General features: G+C 44.3%; 1 protein-coding gene across 3 annotated transcripts in view; it reads left to right on the top strand.

The window, feature by feature from the left end:
* COL4A6 (collagen type IV alpha 6 chain) overlaps positions 1 to 17153 on the top strand; it is a 108644-nt gene extending 91491 nt beyond the window's left edge. For all 3 annotated transcript variants that reach the window (XM_030967763.1, XM_030967764.1, XM_030967765.1), the window contains 22 exons: positions 157 to 228; positions 617 to 724; positions 1468 to 1689; positions 1927 to 2088; positions 4038 to 4208; positions 4863 to 5006; positions 5239 to 5364; positions 5679 to 5860; positions 6132 to 6195; positions 6679 to 6753; positions 7103 to 7210; positions 7933 to 8040; positions 8364 to 8435; positions 9705 to 9830; positions 10166 to 10282; positions 10453 to 10614; positions 11499 to 11597; positions 11893 to 12039; positions 12441 to 12557; positions 13220 to 13411; positions 13636 to 13922; positions 14499 to 17153. In XM_030967763.1, coding sequence (XP_030823623.1) covers positions 157 to 228; positions 617 to 724; positions 1468 to 1689; positions 1927 to 2088; positions 4038 to 4208; positions 4863 to 5006; positions 5239 to 5364; positions 5679 to 5860; positions 6132 to 6195; positions 6679 to 6753; positions 7103 to 7210; positions 7933 to 8040; positions 8364 to 8435; positions 9705 to 9830; positions 10166 to 10282; positions 10453 to 10614; positions 11499 to 11597; positions 11893 to 12039; positions 12441 to 12557; positions 13220 to 13411; positions 13636 to 13922; positions 14499 to 14759 — 3122 coding nt within the window. In that variant the 3' untranslated portion in view covers positions 14760 to 17153. The remainder of the gene's footprint in view (positions 1 to 156; positions 229 to 616; positions 725 to 1467; positions 1690 to 1926; positions 2089 to 4037; positions 4209 to 4862; positions 5007 to 5238; positions 5365 to 5678; positions 5861 to 6131; positions 6196 to 6678; positions 6754 to 7102; positions 7211 to 7932; positions 8041 to 8363; positions 8436 to 9704; positions 9831 to 10165; positions 10283 to 10452; positions 10615 to 11498; positions 11598 to 11892; positions 12040 to 12440; positions 12558 to 13219; positions 13412 to 13635; positions 13923 to 14498) is intronic.
* Positions 17154 to 17264: the final 111 nt, after the last annotated feature.

The following is a 17264-nucleotide window of genomic DNA, read 5'->3' as shown; positions in this document are numbered from 1 at the left end:
GAGTCTGTGACTTTGTACCAGTTTGAAAGCAAACCAGTGAGAGATCCCAAGTCAGAACTACAATTTAATAAGAAAATTAAGATAAAGGCAATAATACAGTATCACTGGCTTAAACTGGCAGAGTCAGACTACAACCTTGGTGTTTCTTTGTTGTAGGTATCACCTTGCCCTGCATAGTTCCTGGAGCTTATGGGCCCCCAGGGACTCCCGGCTTTCCAGGACTGCCAGGTGGGGACACAAGATGATGTAATGCACTGACTGACTGCCAAACAGCACTCATTTGTCAAAGAGCATAATACCTCCCAATTAGACCTCCTCCAAGGGATAGTTATTCCAGAGGGTTAACTGGCAGAACAATGTCCTTTTTTTTCCCAAAGTGACAAGGCCTGAATCCCATGGAGGATCATATTAACTGCACCATTTTTTAGCCTTCATGTAGCCTTGAACACAAACCCGCTTCTGTGTGGCCATAGCTTTGAAACTTTATTTAGCTTAAATTGTGTATGCAACAGAAAAGATCTTTGCAGAAAAGTTTTGATCCTGTTTTCCTGTGCTGTGTTTTTGTCTTCTGCTATTTGTTTGTTGATATTATTAATTAATATATTTTTACCCTTAGGTCCCAAAGGCAACAAAGGCTTTTCTGGCATTCCAGGCCAACCTGGGTTACATGGGTCTAAAGGACAGCCAGGATCTCCAGGAATAATAGGCTTGCAAGGGGAACCTGGTAAGAGGGAAGCTGCTGGACGTCTTTTTATTGTCTGATCAATGTGTACAATACTTTATCAGAAGAGTTACCTGGCCTTCTTGGCCACTTCTGCCTCACACATTCATAATGCTCCATCGAGTGTTCCACTGTGCTCCTTGCAAATGCAGGCAAGTGATTGCAGCTTGGGAGAAAACAAAGGAAGTATTCAGGATGTTTATCACCTGCCTGTAACACTGTATCACTGCTGGGAGAAAGGGGAGCAGTCAGCAGTTTGTTTCTCCAGAGACCATTGTCATGTACTTGGTTCCAGCTTAGGTTAGCCACAAATTTAGTGTAACATTTATTTTAAGCCCCATGGTACTCTGATAAAGGCACACTGTACACAGTATTTGGACTCATTTTAGCCATAGGAATTTCTGATGGTTGTGTAAAGAAAGACCAAGAAGCAAAAGTGATGAGGGTTAGGGGTTTTGTCCTTTTGCTTAACCTACCATCTACCAAAAGCAAGCTTGGAATGCAGCTACACACTTCTACAGTATTCTTTTACTGAAAGAAAAAAGGTGCAAAAAACCTAAACCTTTCAACAGCTTCATCTTTCTATCACCAATTATTGTTTCTAATTCAGTACTGAAATATTTTGCAACTTTTCAAGCAACTTTTTCTTTAATATAATTTTTTTAAATGTATATTTTATTTGAGATGCTACTGGAAGCAGTATTCTGTACTTCTGTTGAGTGACTTTTATGGATCTTCTCTTCAAGGCTTCCCTGGACCTCGAGGAGAGCAAGGCACACAAGGACTTCCAGGACTGGATGGAACAGATGGTTTGCCTGGGAAAATGGGTGCTCCAGGCTTAGTTGGAATAAAAGGAGCTCTTGGAGATGTATTTGGTGCTGAGAGTGGAACTGTGGGAGAGCGTGGCCGACCTGGACTTCCAGGTGATAAAGGGCTTACAGGTGATATTGGATTTCCAGGACCAAAAGGTAAGCACTGATATTGCTTGTATCTGGGAATATCAAACTGTTTTTCTTTCAAAGACCCTTCCTCTTTCCAATCGCTTTAAGATAATGCAACTCCTCTGAGCTGCTCATAGATGGTGATTTACTGGTTTTCTGTTAGAATCTAATGCAGCTCAAAGGCTTTTATTAAAACTCACTTTTTAATTTAAAGTGTGAATTTTGCTTTATTTGTTCTGTAACCTCCCATCTCTCTGTTTCCAGGGCTGGATGGAAGACCAGGCCTCCTGGGTGTTAAAGGTGAACAGGGTCAGCCAGGATATTCCGGTGTCCCTGGACTGCGGGGTCCTCCTGGCCCTGGAGGCCCTTTTGGCATTAAGGGAAAACCAGGACCCTTGGGGTCAGCTGGCCTTGCAGGGGCACCAGGTATGTGGTGTTTTCAAATGAGGACAGGGAGCTGAGCTGAGCTCTGGGGTGTTGAAATGTGGGAGAAGTTTGGCATTGCTCAGGGTGAGCTCCTACCTCTGGTTAGGGATAACCACAGTGCAGAATTTGAGCCTGTTGACTCTGACTGCTGGGCAATTCCTGCTGGGAAATGTTACCCCAATACTGTAGGAAGTACAACAGAAAGATAGAAGAAAGCATCTTAAATGTCATGATGTTTTTAACATCTTTGCTCTTACATGTTGGCTGTATCATTGACTAATCTTCATTTCCCATTTTCATGGCAATTAATTTCTATTGTGTGAGGTTGCTTGAAATGTGATTTAGATTGAAAAATTGTTGACTTTCTCAGGACAAGCACTTGTCTTCTCTGTTTTTCTCTTTGCTGGGGCAGAAGAGAGCTTTATTTTCCTTCACTTCAGAGGAAAAAATCCCCACCACTGGAGTATAGTGGTATCTGTAAAGCTGCACTGACTGAAGTCAGTGTATGTAACAGTATATGAAAGATTTGAGAACCAAGCAAAGAGAGACCGGGGAATTGGTAGATGATGGTCTGGGACATAAAAGTACTCTTCTGACATGTGGAATGACAGTGCTGAAGCACAGTGGCAACAAATGAATGAAAGCAGTAACTTCACTTGACATAAAAATTATAGAGATTTAATTTTTAAAAATTTTAATATTAGCATTCCTTTTGCCTCTCTGTTGTTTCACATTTGTGGTCTGTATGCCATATTTGACTTTCCTTTGACTTTTTGAAAACCTCCCATTACTAGAATGATAAGCTCCAAATAACTAAGTTTTTTTACAGCTGTTGTCTCCCTGAATCATTAATTTCTTTTGTAGCCTTGTTCTTTCTGTTTACATATTTTGTCTGTTTTTTCCTTCACCATGTTTCTATTCCATTTATCATCAACTCTCCATTTCTGATGTCACACTGTTTGGTTATGGGTTCTTCACATAGGCTGTCAAGGTGAGAAAATGCAGTGTAGCATAAAAGCTCATGGACTAACAACCCAGCTTTTAATGCTACAAGAATTGCATTGACCATAGGTGATACCCCTTATCATTGCTAATCAAAGCAGGAGGCAAAGAACCATTGTAATGAGAATGCTCAGACAGTAACCAATTCTCAAGCCTATAAGGAAATTATTAATATGCAGAGATTTTAAGTGTGTGTGTTTTATTTCTCTTCTTAAATAAGGCAGCTCTTTCATCTGCTTAAAAATTTCTGGGTTGTAGCACAAAGCCCTGAGTGTAACAGAGCTTGAATATTGACTGCAACTGCAGCAAATGTAGTTTTTCAGAAGCCACCTGAGTTTTCCTTCTCTTAATTCCTTTGGATCTGAGCATTCTGTTTTCAGTGGTTTGAGCCTTTGTTTAAAATTGTAAACCATTACAAAGCTTCATCTAGAAACATTTAGAGGCAAAATAGTGCATATGGTATTGGTTTTGTGAGAGCCCAATCAGCTTGTTCCTGTAGCGAGCAATTGGCTCTTGAGAAGTACAGCTCAAATCTCAAGGTGAAAAAAGAACTTGTGAACTTGTCTAGCTGATTGATCTCTGGTTCACCCAGACAGTGGGGTAGGGAGCAGAAGCTGGCATTAATGATGCTCCCCATTCTGTCTTGGCTGCCCTGATGGTGAAGGTAAGACTGTGCATTGCAGGTCACTGTCTGGTGGTCAAAATAAGGGGTTTCACTCTTGCCAGTTGAGTAGTGATGTAGGCAGTAACCCTCCTTGTAGGTATTTCATTATTAGATGACTAATGCTTTTGCAGTTCTAAGCTTTATGCCTCTAGTAGGCTGCATGTGCCATAAGGTCCATTTGTCATTAAAAACAATGCTGTGTTTAAAGAGCTTGGGAAGCTGCCACAAGCTGTCCTAGTTCTGCGCAATGTCCTGGACTGAGTTCTTTCTTGTATTGATTCAGGACCTCCTGGAGTCAAAGGTGTGGCTGGGGATGTAGGACCACAAGGCCCTGCTGGTATGAAAGGCTTCCCAGGTCTTGATGGTGCTCCAGGATCTCCTGGGGAAAGAGGATTCATAGGGCCACCTGGGCCCTTTGGTCAAGATGGACATCCAGGTTTCTCTGGGCCAAAAGGTAAGTGTTTCAGTCCTGAGATTGCTGTGTCCACAAGAAAAAAAATAACCTTGCTGGTGCTGATTTTAGGCCCAACTTGCTGGAATGGAATGAATCTCTGACTAGTGTTGGGATGCATTTGTTTTGCTGCCAAGTTACAAATTATGGATTTAATTATCAATAATGTTCCTAAGAAAATCTATCTTAAAGGTCTTAGGTCCTTGGGGACAAAGGAGTGTGTAAATCAAAATAGACAAGAAAATTGAAGAAATAAACAGTGAATGAAAGTTATAGAAAGAAGGAAGTAAATCAAGCACAAATCAAATGGGAAGTAAAAACTTGCAAACTCTGTGGTCTTTAAGCACCAGTACAGTAGTTGGTTACCTGGAGAATAGCACAAAGCATTAGAGCTGTGGAACTGAATGTTGTTCTCTTGCAAATTGATTGTGTTTGATCTGCACTGGAAGCAGGCCCAGGCTCTCAAAGGTGACCTGAGAAGTGCTGGTTGAAAGTATTGTGAGTGGAGACAGTGACAGTGCTGTGCCTGTGCCTTGTGCTTGTTTAAGTACCCAGGTTTGGGTGATTGGCCAGCCCCAGGCAGCCTCTCCCTACCCCAGGGTGGGTGTTCTGGGAGAGACTGATATTCCCTTTTTAATTCTCAACATTTCTATGCAGGTGAGAAAGGCTCTTCTGGCCTGCTTGGTTTCCCTGGCATGCCAGGACTGCCTGGTGTCCCTGGAGTGAATGGGTTTAAAGGAGCTCCTGGCACAGCTGGAGGAAAAGGAAGTCCAGGAGTTGTGGGACTTCAAGGTCAAAAGGGTGAGAAACAGCTGAATGGCTTTTGCTGGCTGTGCAGCAGAGGGACTTAGGAGGCAATTCTGAGATGTCTGTGTCTGGTATTATTCTTCTAAATATTGTAATCTTCTATTTTTCAATACTTCAGCATGTTTACCAAAGACTACTAATGAATTTGCATCAGGAGACTTGGAAGTTCTGTTTTACTCTGCTAGATTATTTTGCAAGAAGATTTCCTGACTTTTTATTTCTTCAGGTGACAGAGGTGATATAGGTCCACCAGGTCTTCCTGTTCTTGGGACTTCAGAACAGGCACTGCAAATTAAAGGAGACAAAGGAGAGCCTGGATTAGCTGGACTGGGAGGATTCCCAGGACCTAGAGGTATTTCACAACATTGCAGTTATTTGCCAGTATCAGTTGTTCAGTATCTGGGTTTGTTTTCAGTGGAGCATGGCCTGTCCTTTTGGCAGTGCCTACAGTGTTACTGTTTTCTGTTCTGCCATTCCCATTCTAGCAAGACTTCCATATGGTGGTTCTGGATTTTGGGAAAACACTTTTCCTTTGGAGTTCTGTTCTGTAGATCTAATGCCATCACTTCTCCCTCTTTAGGGGAGTTGAGGGTAACAGGTCAACTGACCCAAATGAGCTGGATGTCTGTATTATTGAATGAAATTCCACTCTTCTGTATTACCCAGGTGATAAAGGAATGCCAGGAAGCCGTGGACAGCCTGGTCTCCCTGGTCCAGTTGGGTCACCAAGCAAAGAGAGAGGTCCTCATGGTGACCCAGGCTTCCCTGGCCCACCCGGACAACTTGGCCTGCCAGGACAGAAGGGTGCACATGGTATTATGGGATTTCCAGGAATGCCAGGAGAGAGGGTAAATACCTTGTAAAGTATCATCTTCTTCTCTGGATGCTCTTTGCAAAACCCTGTGTTCTAATTGGTACTTCAGTAGCACAGCAGCAGAACCTGGCAGGATTTTTCCTTACAAAACTTCCAGATTGTTTTTGTTTGGCTCATACCATTAAATGGCATTTTACACAGTATTTCTTCCTACACCTTTGTGTTCTGTTATTCCACATGACCCAAGCTTGGAATAGCAAGAATAAAAAGCAAAGATTAATTGTGGTTGGGTTGCTTTCTTTCAGGGTTCAGATGGCACCACAGGAGCACTTGGATTCCCAGGACCTATTGGCCTTCCTGGTCCAAAGGGTAAAAAACTTATCACAGTGTATATGGTATTTCATTATGCACAGTCCTAATGTTAATGACACAAAGGAATCAGCAGTGTTCTGGAAGTGCCCATTGCTCTCCAGTGACTGGCTCCAAGTACATATCCCCTTGTAAGAGGCTTCGTTCAGACAAGACCCATACCAAGCCTAAATACTTTATGGTTCTCTGAAAGTTTGGCCACAGCACTGTGTGAAGCCTGTTGGACAGTGCAAGCAGCCCCCTTTTCTCTCATCTCCTCATGTCAAAAGTGCAGGATGTTGTGGAATTACCTGGAAATGTCTGTCTTGTGCATTTGCATGAGTGGATCTGCATCCATTGATGGTTATAAAATCAGGTGCATCATTTGCTATTGTCTTTGTTTGCGCCATGAATTTGAAATATAGCAAGACTTATTTTCTTAAACAAACCCTGGAAACTGATGTCCACAGTCAATGACAGAATGGCCTTTCCTTCCTTTTCCAGGTGAACAGGGAGAGTCTCTTGGTGTTCCTGGCACTGCTGGACCAAAAGGAGAGAGAGGAGACCCAGGGTTTCCAGGTAAAGTAGGCCTTGGTTGCTCACTTCAAGAATACAAAATTCTAAAGGCAAAACAGGCTGGCATTGCCAAATTTGGGTATTTTTGTAATCCTGAAAGTGAGATTTGAGGAGTCTGCAATCCAGGTGGGGCACAAATCTGGATGAACACATCTGACACCAGTCCAGTTCTAATGCTGGGTTCCCTTCACTTTTTGAGGAGTGAACTTGCACTGGCATTGGCACTCTGGGAGTCCAGCCCAGGGCTCAGGTGATGGCTGAGCAAACACCAGTGCTGCAACCTCAGCGTGCCATGTTTCTCACCCTCTTCATGCTTTCCTCCAGTTTGACTTGTATGTTTATATCTTTGTAGGAGAGAGGGGGAGAGAAGGACTCAAGGGTGAACCAGGCTATCCAGGAAACACTGGGGTGAATGGACCCAAAGGCAGCCCAGGAGATCTTGGCCAAGAAGGACCAGCAGGTACTGGACTGAGCACCAAAGTTCTGCAACTCCTGTTGTGACTATGACAACCTCACCTTGAGGCTTCCTTAGCCCAGTTTGGCCTGTCTCAGCTGAGGCTTAAACAAGAAGTTTGGCAAGAAAACGGGAATTTTCTTGGACAGTAGTGTAAGGTGTCACCTTGTCCTGCTGGTCAAATATGGTGAATCCTGAAATACTGAGACCCAAAGGAATCCCATTAACAAATAGGGGAGATCTCAGTTAGATAAAAGCAGTAGCAGCTTCTTCACAGCTCTTTCATTGCAATGTTTTTGTCTGTTCCCTCTCTAGAGCCAAACCTACCCAGACAAATGGCTACAAGTGTCTTTGGGTTGTGGGGTAATTAGCAGGTAGATTCCCAAATGGTTATCAAGATCAAAGGTTGGAGAACAGTGAAAGTTGTTATTGAAATGTTTTATTTGAAAAAAACAATTTGTTATTTGTGTGTGAACTGTTCATGTGATACTTAGTGGATGATGAAGAGTGTCACTGCTATGATTTAAAAAATCAAAAATAGTTTGATAAATGCAATGCTGATGGTGGCATGAGGAGAGATCTGGATCTGATTTTGTTTTATTTAAATAGTAGTTTATTCACCTATCTTATGAGTTAAGTGCAGGAGCAGGAGCTGTAAGATGGAGCTGTGAGCTGTTTCAGCCTGGACATGATGTGTAGTACAGGAATATTTTTCTGCTTGCTTTTAGGAATACCTGGAAATGCTGGGCTGAGAGGAGCCCCAGGCCCACCAGGACCCCCAGGACAGCCAGGATCTGTTGGGTTCCCTGGAGCTCGTGGAACAATGGGACCTAAAGGTAGATGTGCAATCTGCAGACGGAAGGAGGATTTGGGTCAGAAAAGCAGAGTTTTGGCCAAGTGTCTTGGGCAGGCAGTGTGTGATGGGCCAGCTGTGGGAAAGGGCTCCCTCTTGGCAACCTTGTGAAGGCACCAGCTGCTAGGAATAAGCAGAGGAAGGGCTGGGAAGGGAGGGGCTTTCACTTGGTTTGAATCTCTAATGGGTGTTCATAGAGGGTAAAATTAGAGCAGTGGGAAGATTTTCTGTGAAGGGAACTTGTGTGAAGGAAGATTTACAGCTTTGTGTACTGTGCTCACTTATGTGTTCCCAATGTCTCTTCAGGCTTTCATGGATTTCCAGGTTTAAATGGTCTGAATGGCTTGCCAGGCACAAAAGGCTCTCCTGGAACACCAGGTAAAGGAAATGTGTGGTGGAAGTGTGATAGCTAGGGAGATATGTAACTGCTCCTCCATGAGAGCAATGTTTCCCACAAAATTCCCCTATTTCACCCAGTTCTGGCTTTAATTATGACCTAAAGAAAAACCTCAGGATACTGAGTGTGTGTTAACTGACTCTCCTTCAATGCCAGTAAGAACAGGATGCAGCCTGTGGAGTTAAAAAGGCTTTTCTGGTGATGGTTCTCCTTGAATTCCTGAAGGATTGTGTCATTTCTGGAAAACTAGTAGAATGAAATCATAAAACTCTTTCTAATGGATGTTTGATTTGAGCAGGGCAGCGCCAAATGCTTGCTTTGAATTGGACTTAGCAATGAAATGTTTCTGTACTGCTTTTCAGAGCCCTCCATTATATGGAGCTCAAGGAAGGCATCAATAAAATCAGAAGCTGATTTCTTTGATTTGTTTCCAGATTCTGCTTTTAGGGAGCTTTTGCTGGACTTTCTCATATTTGAATCATATGAAATGGAATGCAGGTCTGTGTTGCAAACAGTGTTTTACTAAAGTAAAGACATGAAGAAAAATCTTACCAAAAAGACTTGTTCAGTTACAGTCATGTTGTAAAGTAGCAGCTAAAATTTGTAGCAGCTGTTTTATGCATGAAAATGGATAGACTTCATGTGTACAACTCAAACAATACCTGTGTTTTCTTTGTTTAAAACATTATCAGAAGGCAATGATTTGCAGTATATTTTCCACAATTTTCCTGAGAGAGCTGCTTTTAGTGTATCCTTTTTCTAGAGTGGCATTCTGAACATCTCCCTGCAGCTTTTCAGGGAGCCTCTGTCCTGCACCACTTGTGCCTGTGTGCATTCTGCAGCAGTCTGTGCAAACTGAACTCCCTCCCTGTGCTGCAGCATGAAGCCCACAAGGTTATTTAAAGACCAGAACCTTGAGTCTGGTGTGTCCTAGTGAGAGACAAGCATACAGGCTGGCAGCAGATCCTGTCACAGGACTGCTGTGTTCCCATTCTTGTGCAAGAGCTTGTGGGGAGACCAGAACAGTCATGTGCTCTTCTCTCAGCATCTCACAGATTGTTTAAATTCACTCTGCACAACCAGAGTAACATGTGAGGCACCAAATCACCAATTCCAGCTGCTCTACTGGAAACAGCAGAGACAGTAGTAAATGGCTGGTTTTTAAATCACCACTCATTTTGTGTAATAATTTAACTGCTATTAGGCAATTTGAATGGGCTCTCTTACCTTTGTTAACCATGTTTAATTAGGTCTGAGTGAAGCTGGACTGAAAGGACCTGCAGGTCTCCCAGGTCCAAAGGGTGAAGAAGGCTCTCCAGGCTTGGGAAGAGGAGCTGCAGGATTCCCTGGACCAAAAGGCTCAGCAGGAGACGTGGGTAAATACTGATGTCCTGCTGGATGTATTGCAGCTGAGGTGAATGGGTTGCATGGTCAGAACTACCAAAGACAATTCCTGAAGCCTCAAAGGTGGTTGGAAGCTTGACAGGCAAATGTGAAATCTGTGATGTTGCTCTGTATTTTGAGAAACAGGTGGTTGCACAGTTCTGAAAGTATCTGTATCTCTCCTGAACAGCACAATATGTATTGTTTCCCTTCCTGTAGTCTCTTTGTTCTCCTCAATAGAAGTGCTCCCCAGCCACTGCTTCAGTCAATGTCTGTGAAGATCCATGAAGACCTTTGGTTGTCCCTCACTTTGTGTTTCTTATTCCAGGTCTCCCTGGTCCTATGGGACTGCCTGGCCTGCCAGGAACACCTGGAGTTTCTCTTCCATCTGATATACGGGGCAGACCTGGAGATGCTGGTGTTCCAGGCACTGATGGCAGTTCAGGTGTGTGTGGTTTGGAAGCTTTGTCGTGGTGGTACCATTCAGTACCTCACAGCCTTGTCAGAGAGGCTGAGACTCCAGCCTTTCCCCACACAGAAAGAAATGCTGGGCATAGCCCCAGAATTCACTTTGCCCCGTAAATAGATTTTGCCAATGAACTCTGTTGTCTCTAGGTTTTCCAGGTCCTCCAGGACCACAAGGGCCCCCTGGCCCAGCTTCTGACCAAGGGGACACAGGCACTCCAGGTTTCCCTGGTGTTCTTGGCTTGAGAGGCATTAAGGGTGACGTGGGACCCACTGGTCCAGTTGGACTCCCTGGAGCATCTGGATTGAAAGGTAACCTTGCCTTGAAAGGACCTGGGAGTGCTTTGGCAGCTGTCATGTGACAGGGGCAGTGGTTGTTGGGTGGTTAGTGTGGCCTCCTCCTTCAGGTGTAACAGCTGAATTTGATGTCTCAATCTTCCCTTTTGGCTCCTGCAGCTTTTACCTACTGGCTCCAAAAGCAGCAAAGTGGGGCCAGCTCCAGGTGTTCTCAATGTGTCCCTAATTATCTTTTTCCTCTTACCTTTGGTTTTTTTCCTGAGTAGATGGTGTCCACCTGCAATGTTGCTGTGCTTGTTGACCTGCTTGTGCTCTCTAGGCAAGGGCTGGAGTTGCTGTTTCATCCCACCTGTCCTGTATGCTCAGAGGCATTAGTGTGGTGGATTTAGGTCTCAACAAGAGGCTAAGAGGATTGTATGAGTTCAGAGATGTTGTTCTGGGCTATGGCAGGGAGCTTGTTGATCTCTCTTTGGTCTGTAGAAAAGAGGCCAAAGAGCAGCTGCACACAGGGACCCCAGGAGCAAGGTTTGGGAGACACCACACATGGAGAACCACTGCCAGATGAACAACTGTGCTGTCTTTGTAGGCTGGCAGATCCCATCCCTGGGTGCTGTGCATAGAGATGGATTTAATAGTAAAGATGTGTACTCTCCAAAGCCTGTCCCTGGGCTACCCAAGGAAGGGGAAGGGTACTTTCAATAAAGCACAGTTAGGTAGCAGCGGAAATTCTTGTCTTGAGGCTCTCCAGGCATTGTGGATGTGAAATTTGGCACAGACTGCCTTGAGGGTTGTGGTCCCCTCCATCTTGGAGCCCCAGTGCTGTTGCTGCCATCAGTGAGAGCCACAGCTGTGGGTCAGAATTAGTGCTTAGGCCCAGTCTTAGCTGTGTGTCTTTGCAGGTGCACGAGGTGAGCCTGGCCTAATGGGGATGCCAGGTAAAGATGGGCCTCCAGGGGATCCTGGTCATGCTGGGCTGAAAGGTGAAATGGGCCCTCGAGGTGAGTGCTGGAGGATTTAAAAAGCTGTTATTTATTGCACCTGGTTTGGGCTGGGGATAACTTCAGAGCTCCCTTAATGGGCTTATTTGGGAGATTCTTGATTTCTTTTACACTGAAACAAGTAAGAAAGAGCTTGGCATACTTTCTACAAGACACTCAGTGCTGATATACTAAGGTGGTCTTAATTTCACATTTTTCTTCTTTGTGTCAGGATTAGCATCAAATCTTTATGGTTTTTGTGGGGTTAATGGGTTGCGTGGTCAGAGTAACTTACACATCCTTTGGCCATGTGTAGGTCTCCCTGGCAGACCAGGGGCTCCAGGAATAACCCCACAGCCAGAAGAAGTCACAGCCCCTGCAGGATTACCTGGTCTGCCAGGAATTGATGGTGTTCCTGGCTTTGATGGAGACCCTGGATTCCATGGCCCAGCTGGAAAACCAGGTAAAAAGTACACTCAGATCACCAAAATGCTGATCTTCTGGGAGAAAAGAGCTACTTTATCAAATGCATTGGGAATGTTTACAGTTTCTTTTTTAATTAAGGAAAGAATTCCTTCAAAATGCAGACAAATATAATATATATATAAATATAATGCTGCATTTTTTAACCATATGTGGTACCCAGCTGCGCCTCTCAATCCTTTTACAGACAACCAGATCAGGTGGAGCCTCTTTTGGAGATGGCTGTTTATAACCACAGCTGGTGAAGAGTGAGCTCTTGGCATGGCTGCTGGCATCTTATTTCCTTTCTGGAGTAAGATTGCGGGAGTCAAAGCCAATAGTATGAGGAAATAATGATAATAATGAGGAAATAATTATACTAATAATTGTATTTTATTTCAGGCCCAAAAGGTTTGCCAGGAAGATCTGGTTTGAAAGGACGTGATGGCTTACCTGGAACCCCTGGCACAGCTGGGGATCCAGGACTTTCGGGTGCCCCAGGACCACAGGGATTTGAAGGTAATTTTATGATTTGGGGAGCACAGATAAAAAGAAGCAAACAGTAGAATTGTGTTTGCTGACATCCAATTAGCTTAGGAAAACCAGGGGATTTCTGTGGTGTTGTGTTTTGTATCTGCAATGAAGGAAATTTAATCTTCAGTGAGGAAAGTTCTATCACATGTCCTTGTTGATGTTACAGCTGGTGTTTCTGTAGGTGCATTTCTAAACACCTTTTGGTTTTAATGTTTTGTGGATGTGGGAATGATCTTGAAGATCTAGAGGAGTGATATGGTATTCACAGTAACCATAGCTCTGAGGCTTGGACAGGAGAGGAAAGGCACAGTGAGAAAGAAGAGAAATATCATCAAGAAAAGTGCTATAGCAAGAATGAATGAATTAGGTTTTGGTTGGTGCTTTGAGATCCTCAGAACTACTGTACTGTGAGATATACCTAACACACTGGTACCAGAGCTGTTGGGCAAAGAAGGAGAACTAAAAGAGGAAGGGAATGGGTGGGTGGTGCTGTGAAATGGCTGCTTTTGGAGCTGTTAAGTCTGGTAATTCATATAACACCCATACTGCTTGGGCTCCTTGTTGTACAGAGTGCCATAAGCAATGCCAGGTGGGGTACAGAGGCAGCTGATGTCCCTGGCAGTGGTGATTGTTCCTGTGTCTCCCAGGTGCTGCTGGGAAGCCGGGTCCCCCTGGCCTCCCGGGCATGCCAGGCCGCAGCGTGGGCGTTGGCTACACCCTGGTGAAGCACAGCCAGTCAGAGCAGATCCCCCCCTGTCCCATCGGCATGACCAAGCTCTGGGATGGATACAGCTTGTTGTACGTGGAGGGCCAGGAGAAGGCCCACAACCAGGATCTCGGTGAGTTGACAGAATTCTCTCAAGAATGAGCAACACAAGATAACATTTAAAAAGCCATCCTCCATGGCAGTGCAGAGGGCTGCAGTGGGGCTGGTGGCAGGTGGCTTGGCCAGATCCACACTGGGAGCGGTGTCACTCGTACCATTCTCACCACTAAATGTTGGTGTGTATGACTTGGAGTCTTTTGTAGATGCTTGGTATGACTGCTGCTCTGATTCTTCCAGGTTTTGCTGGCTCATGTTTGCCTCGCTTCAGCACCATGCCTTTCATTTACTGCAACATCAATGAAGTGTGCTACTACGCCAGCCGAAACGACAAGTCCTACTGGCTCTCCACCACTGCTCCCATCCCCATGATGCCCGTGGACAGCGTCCAGATCCCGCAGTACATCAGCAGGTGCTCTGTGTGTGAAGCACCTTCCCAGGCTGTGGCTGTGCACAGCCAGGATATCACCATCCCACAGTGTCCCCTGGGCTGGCGCAGCCTGTGGATAGGATACTCCTTCCTTATGGTAAGGACACTGCTGCTGGTGCAAAGGCAGCTTCAAACATTCCCGTCTCTCCTCTCTAATGAGGTCACTGAGACTGTGTTCTGTGAGTTACTTACAGGAACCTGGAACCCTGTCTCTTCTTGCCTTGGTGCATTTCTTCATCAGCTGAGTTGCTGTAGCTCTGAGTTTGCTCTGTGTAGCACCTGCCCTGATCAGTTTTGGTGGTAACACTGCTGCCTGAGTTCTGTGTCACCACAGGTGTTTGTTCTTCAAACCTTTAAATGTGGAAACAGTAATTCAGCTACAATATTGACTTAATCCTCTTTCTCAGTGGAAAAAATTTTCCAGTGCGCTCTCCTAGAAGCTTATTAGTGTAAGATTGTTAGAAAAACATGATGTCAGCATCATTGTTTCCAAATTTTCCCAACTTTCAAGTGAAAAGCTGATTTTCCATTATTCCAGGCCTGCATATTCAGCCTAAGTTTGCTCTTTGCCTTCTAGCCCTGACTCAAGAGACAGTTACACACATGGCCAGGGTATAATTTTGGTTGCCTGTTTACCTCCTTTGAGCTCACCGAATTGCCACCTTTATTTCAGCACACTGCGGCGGGGGCGGAAGGCGGAGGCCAGTCCCTGGTCTCACCTGGCTCCTGCCTGGAGGATTTCCGAGCAACTCCTTTCATCGAGTGCAACGGCGCTCGGGGCACGTGCCACTACTTTGCCAACAAGTACAGCTTCTGGCTGACCACGGTGGAGCAGGAGCAGCAGTTTGTCAGCGCTCCTCCCTCAGAGACTCTCAAGGCAGGGCAGCTTCGGACTCGTGTCAGCCGCTGCCAGGTGTGCATGAAGAACTTGTAGTAACAGAAGTGAGGTTATGGGAACAGTCTTTGTTACCCCACGTTAGACATCACTGACTGGAGAAGGGTAAATTCACAAACCTCTTTTGTGTGTGTTTGATGGGTGAATCAAGACAGCCAGAACTCTACAAAAATCAAGTTTCGAGTCCAGGAATTTGTGTGCAGAGGAGGGAAAGACCAGTGTTCTGAAGCCATTTTTTAAATGAAACATGGTGCTATGTTTTTACTTTGATTTTTTTTCCCCCTCCTTTGTGGCTACCTCAGAAAGTCTCAGTGAGTTCCTTACTCAGACTGAAGAGCAGCTGACACCTCGTACCACTCCTCTGTCCGAGGCACATCCAGTCATCACCCAGAGAGACTTTGCCAAAGCTATGCTTAATTAGTGCCTTTGCAAACAGTATTTGGTCTAGTGTAAGGGAGTGGAGACTCATTCTCCTGTGAAACACAGAACCAGCTAAAATTTATCAGGATATGCTGGGTGACTTGGAAACACTATGCACTAATAGTTGATAATGGATTTTCTTAGAAATATTGAAAAATGAATTATTTGCTTTGCTTATTACACAGATGGAACATTCTTTCCTCCAGTGACAGGTAACCAGTTCTAATCCAGCCTGCTATCCACAGCCTACCTTAATGCAATTTTTCATGTGAAGATAAATCCAAAACACCTCTACCATTTTTCGTTGCTTTCTATTGAAATATATTCCAGGTCTGTTGGCTTCAAGGTCTGTGCTTATCTCCTTGCAGCCACTGATATGCAGCCATACTTTATTGGCCAACATTTTATTACTATGAACATAAATTCCTTTCTGAGGCAGCTTTGGCACACTTATTTTCAAGCTTATTATTCCAGCTGTGTGTGTTTGAAAAGTAGATCCTTCACTAGATGGCATGCAAGCTTATGCAGATACAGGAGTAAGCAGCTATGGGATGTACATTTTTTACTCCTGCAGTCACCATGTGTTGTATACTGCTTCCTCTGGGCTTTATTGCTGTAAGTTTAAAAAAATTGTATCTCTACTGTATGCACTGTTAACTTTTCTTCAGGGCGTAATTAAAGAGAAGTGCCACTAATTGGATTTTCCTTGTATATTTTAGGGGAAACCCATGACAAAGGTATGGTTATACCTATAATGAATTCAGTCAGTAGGACTGAAGTTATTACCTTTAACCTCTCTGGAGTGAAGGGTGTGAAATCCTTGTTTATTGACATCCCAGGATATTTCAAAGGAGTGCCTTGCAAATACACTCTCACCTTGGCTTAAAAATCTTTAGGATGAAATTATTCAGAAAATTATTAATGATCCACAACTGAGACATTATTGTAGGCAGATAATAATCAGTAAAGATGAAAGTATTACTTGCATAACACATTATTATCTTCACAGATGGAGGTCAGAGCTCTCCAAGTCCTGGAGTTAAACCACACTGGAGATGAACAGGGAAGTTGAGGAACAATGTAGTCTTTCATCTCACTTATTCCTAATTGTGAAAGATCAGCAACTGCTTTGGATGTATTTTGCAAGTATCTTTAAGGCATTTTAACACTCCTAAGCAGCAGTCCTTTCCTGCAGGATATCCATTCTAGTTCCTAGCTGTCCTGGCACAGACAGAGCATGTGGGATTTACATCCTGGGTTATGCACATACAACTTTAAAACAATTGTGTTCACATAGCAAAGCTCAAGACTTCTGGAAAAACACACAGATAACTGACAAAGTACAAGGAAATTTTCGTCCCCTGGGTTCCCATGGTGCTACAAAGAATCTGGTTGGTCAGGTCTTTTATCTGCAGGGACTTGGCTTAATTTTTGAACATGACACATGCAAACACAATTAATTTATTCCCCAGGACTACAGCTTTATGCATTTTAAGCAGCACTGCCTTTAGAGAGCTGCTTCTCTCAAAGTAACCAGCTCCACTGCTGTCCCTGTCCAAGCTTCCATCCAGTTCCACCAGCCACTCCCTGGCAGGTGCAGGGAGCAGGAATTCCAATCACCAGCTGTTCTGCCATCAGCCCCATTTCCATCCATCTGTTTACTCCCACCCAGAATCCTTCAAGAGCTCTGCAAGGCTCAGGCTCCTCTCTGAAGAGGCCAAGGGTGGCTTGGGGAATGAGCACCTGGGACTCCACTAAGGGTCTTTAATTATTTTTTAGCAGGTACTACTCAAGACTGAGCATTTCAGAACAAGGGCTCATTTTACTTTTTTGTCTGTGGGGAGGAGAGGGCTGCAACTGATGTCGTAAGCACAGTAACTTCATGTATTAATGAAAAAGAAATACTTTGTTTTAAAAAAAACCACAAAACCTGTGCAGCGACTCCATGGAGAGGGGAAGAAAATTATATTTTTCCTATATGTATATTTTCCAAACCATGGCTAATAAACATTGAAGGCAAACAAGATGAACTGTGCCCATGTCATGACTATTTTCTTGGAAATCACACTGGCCCTGATGCAGAAGTGCAAGTGAGAGGAGACAGCATTCAGGATTTCTCTACAT

This window comes from Camarhynchus parvulus, chromosome 4A, assembly GCF_901933205.1.
Source record: "Camarhynchus parvulus chromosome 4A, STF_HiC, whole genome shotgun sequence".
In the NCBI taxonomy this organism is placed as follows: Eukaryota; Metazoa; Chordata; class Aves; order Passeriformes; family Thraupidae; genus Camarhynchus; species Camarhynchus parvulus.
This window is presented reverse-complemented; position numbering and strand designations above follow the sequence as displayed.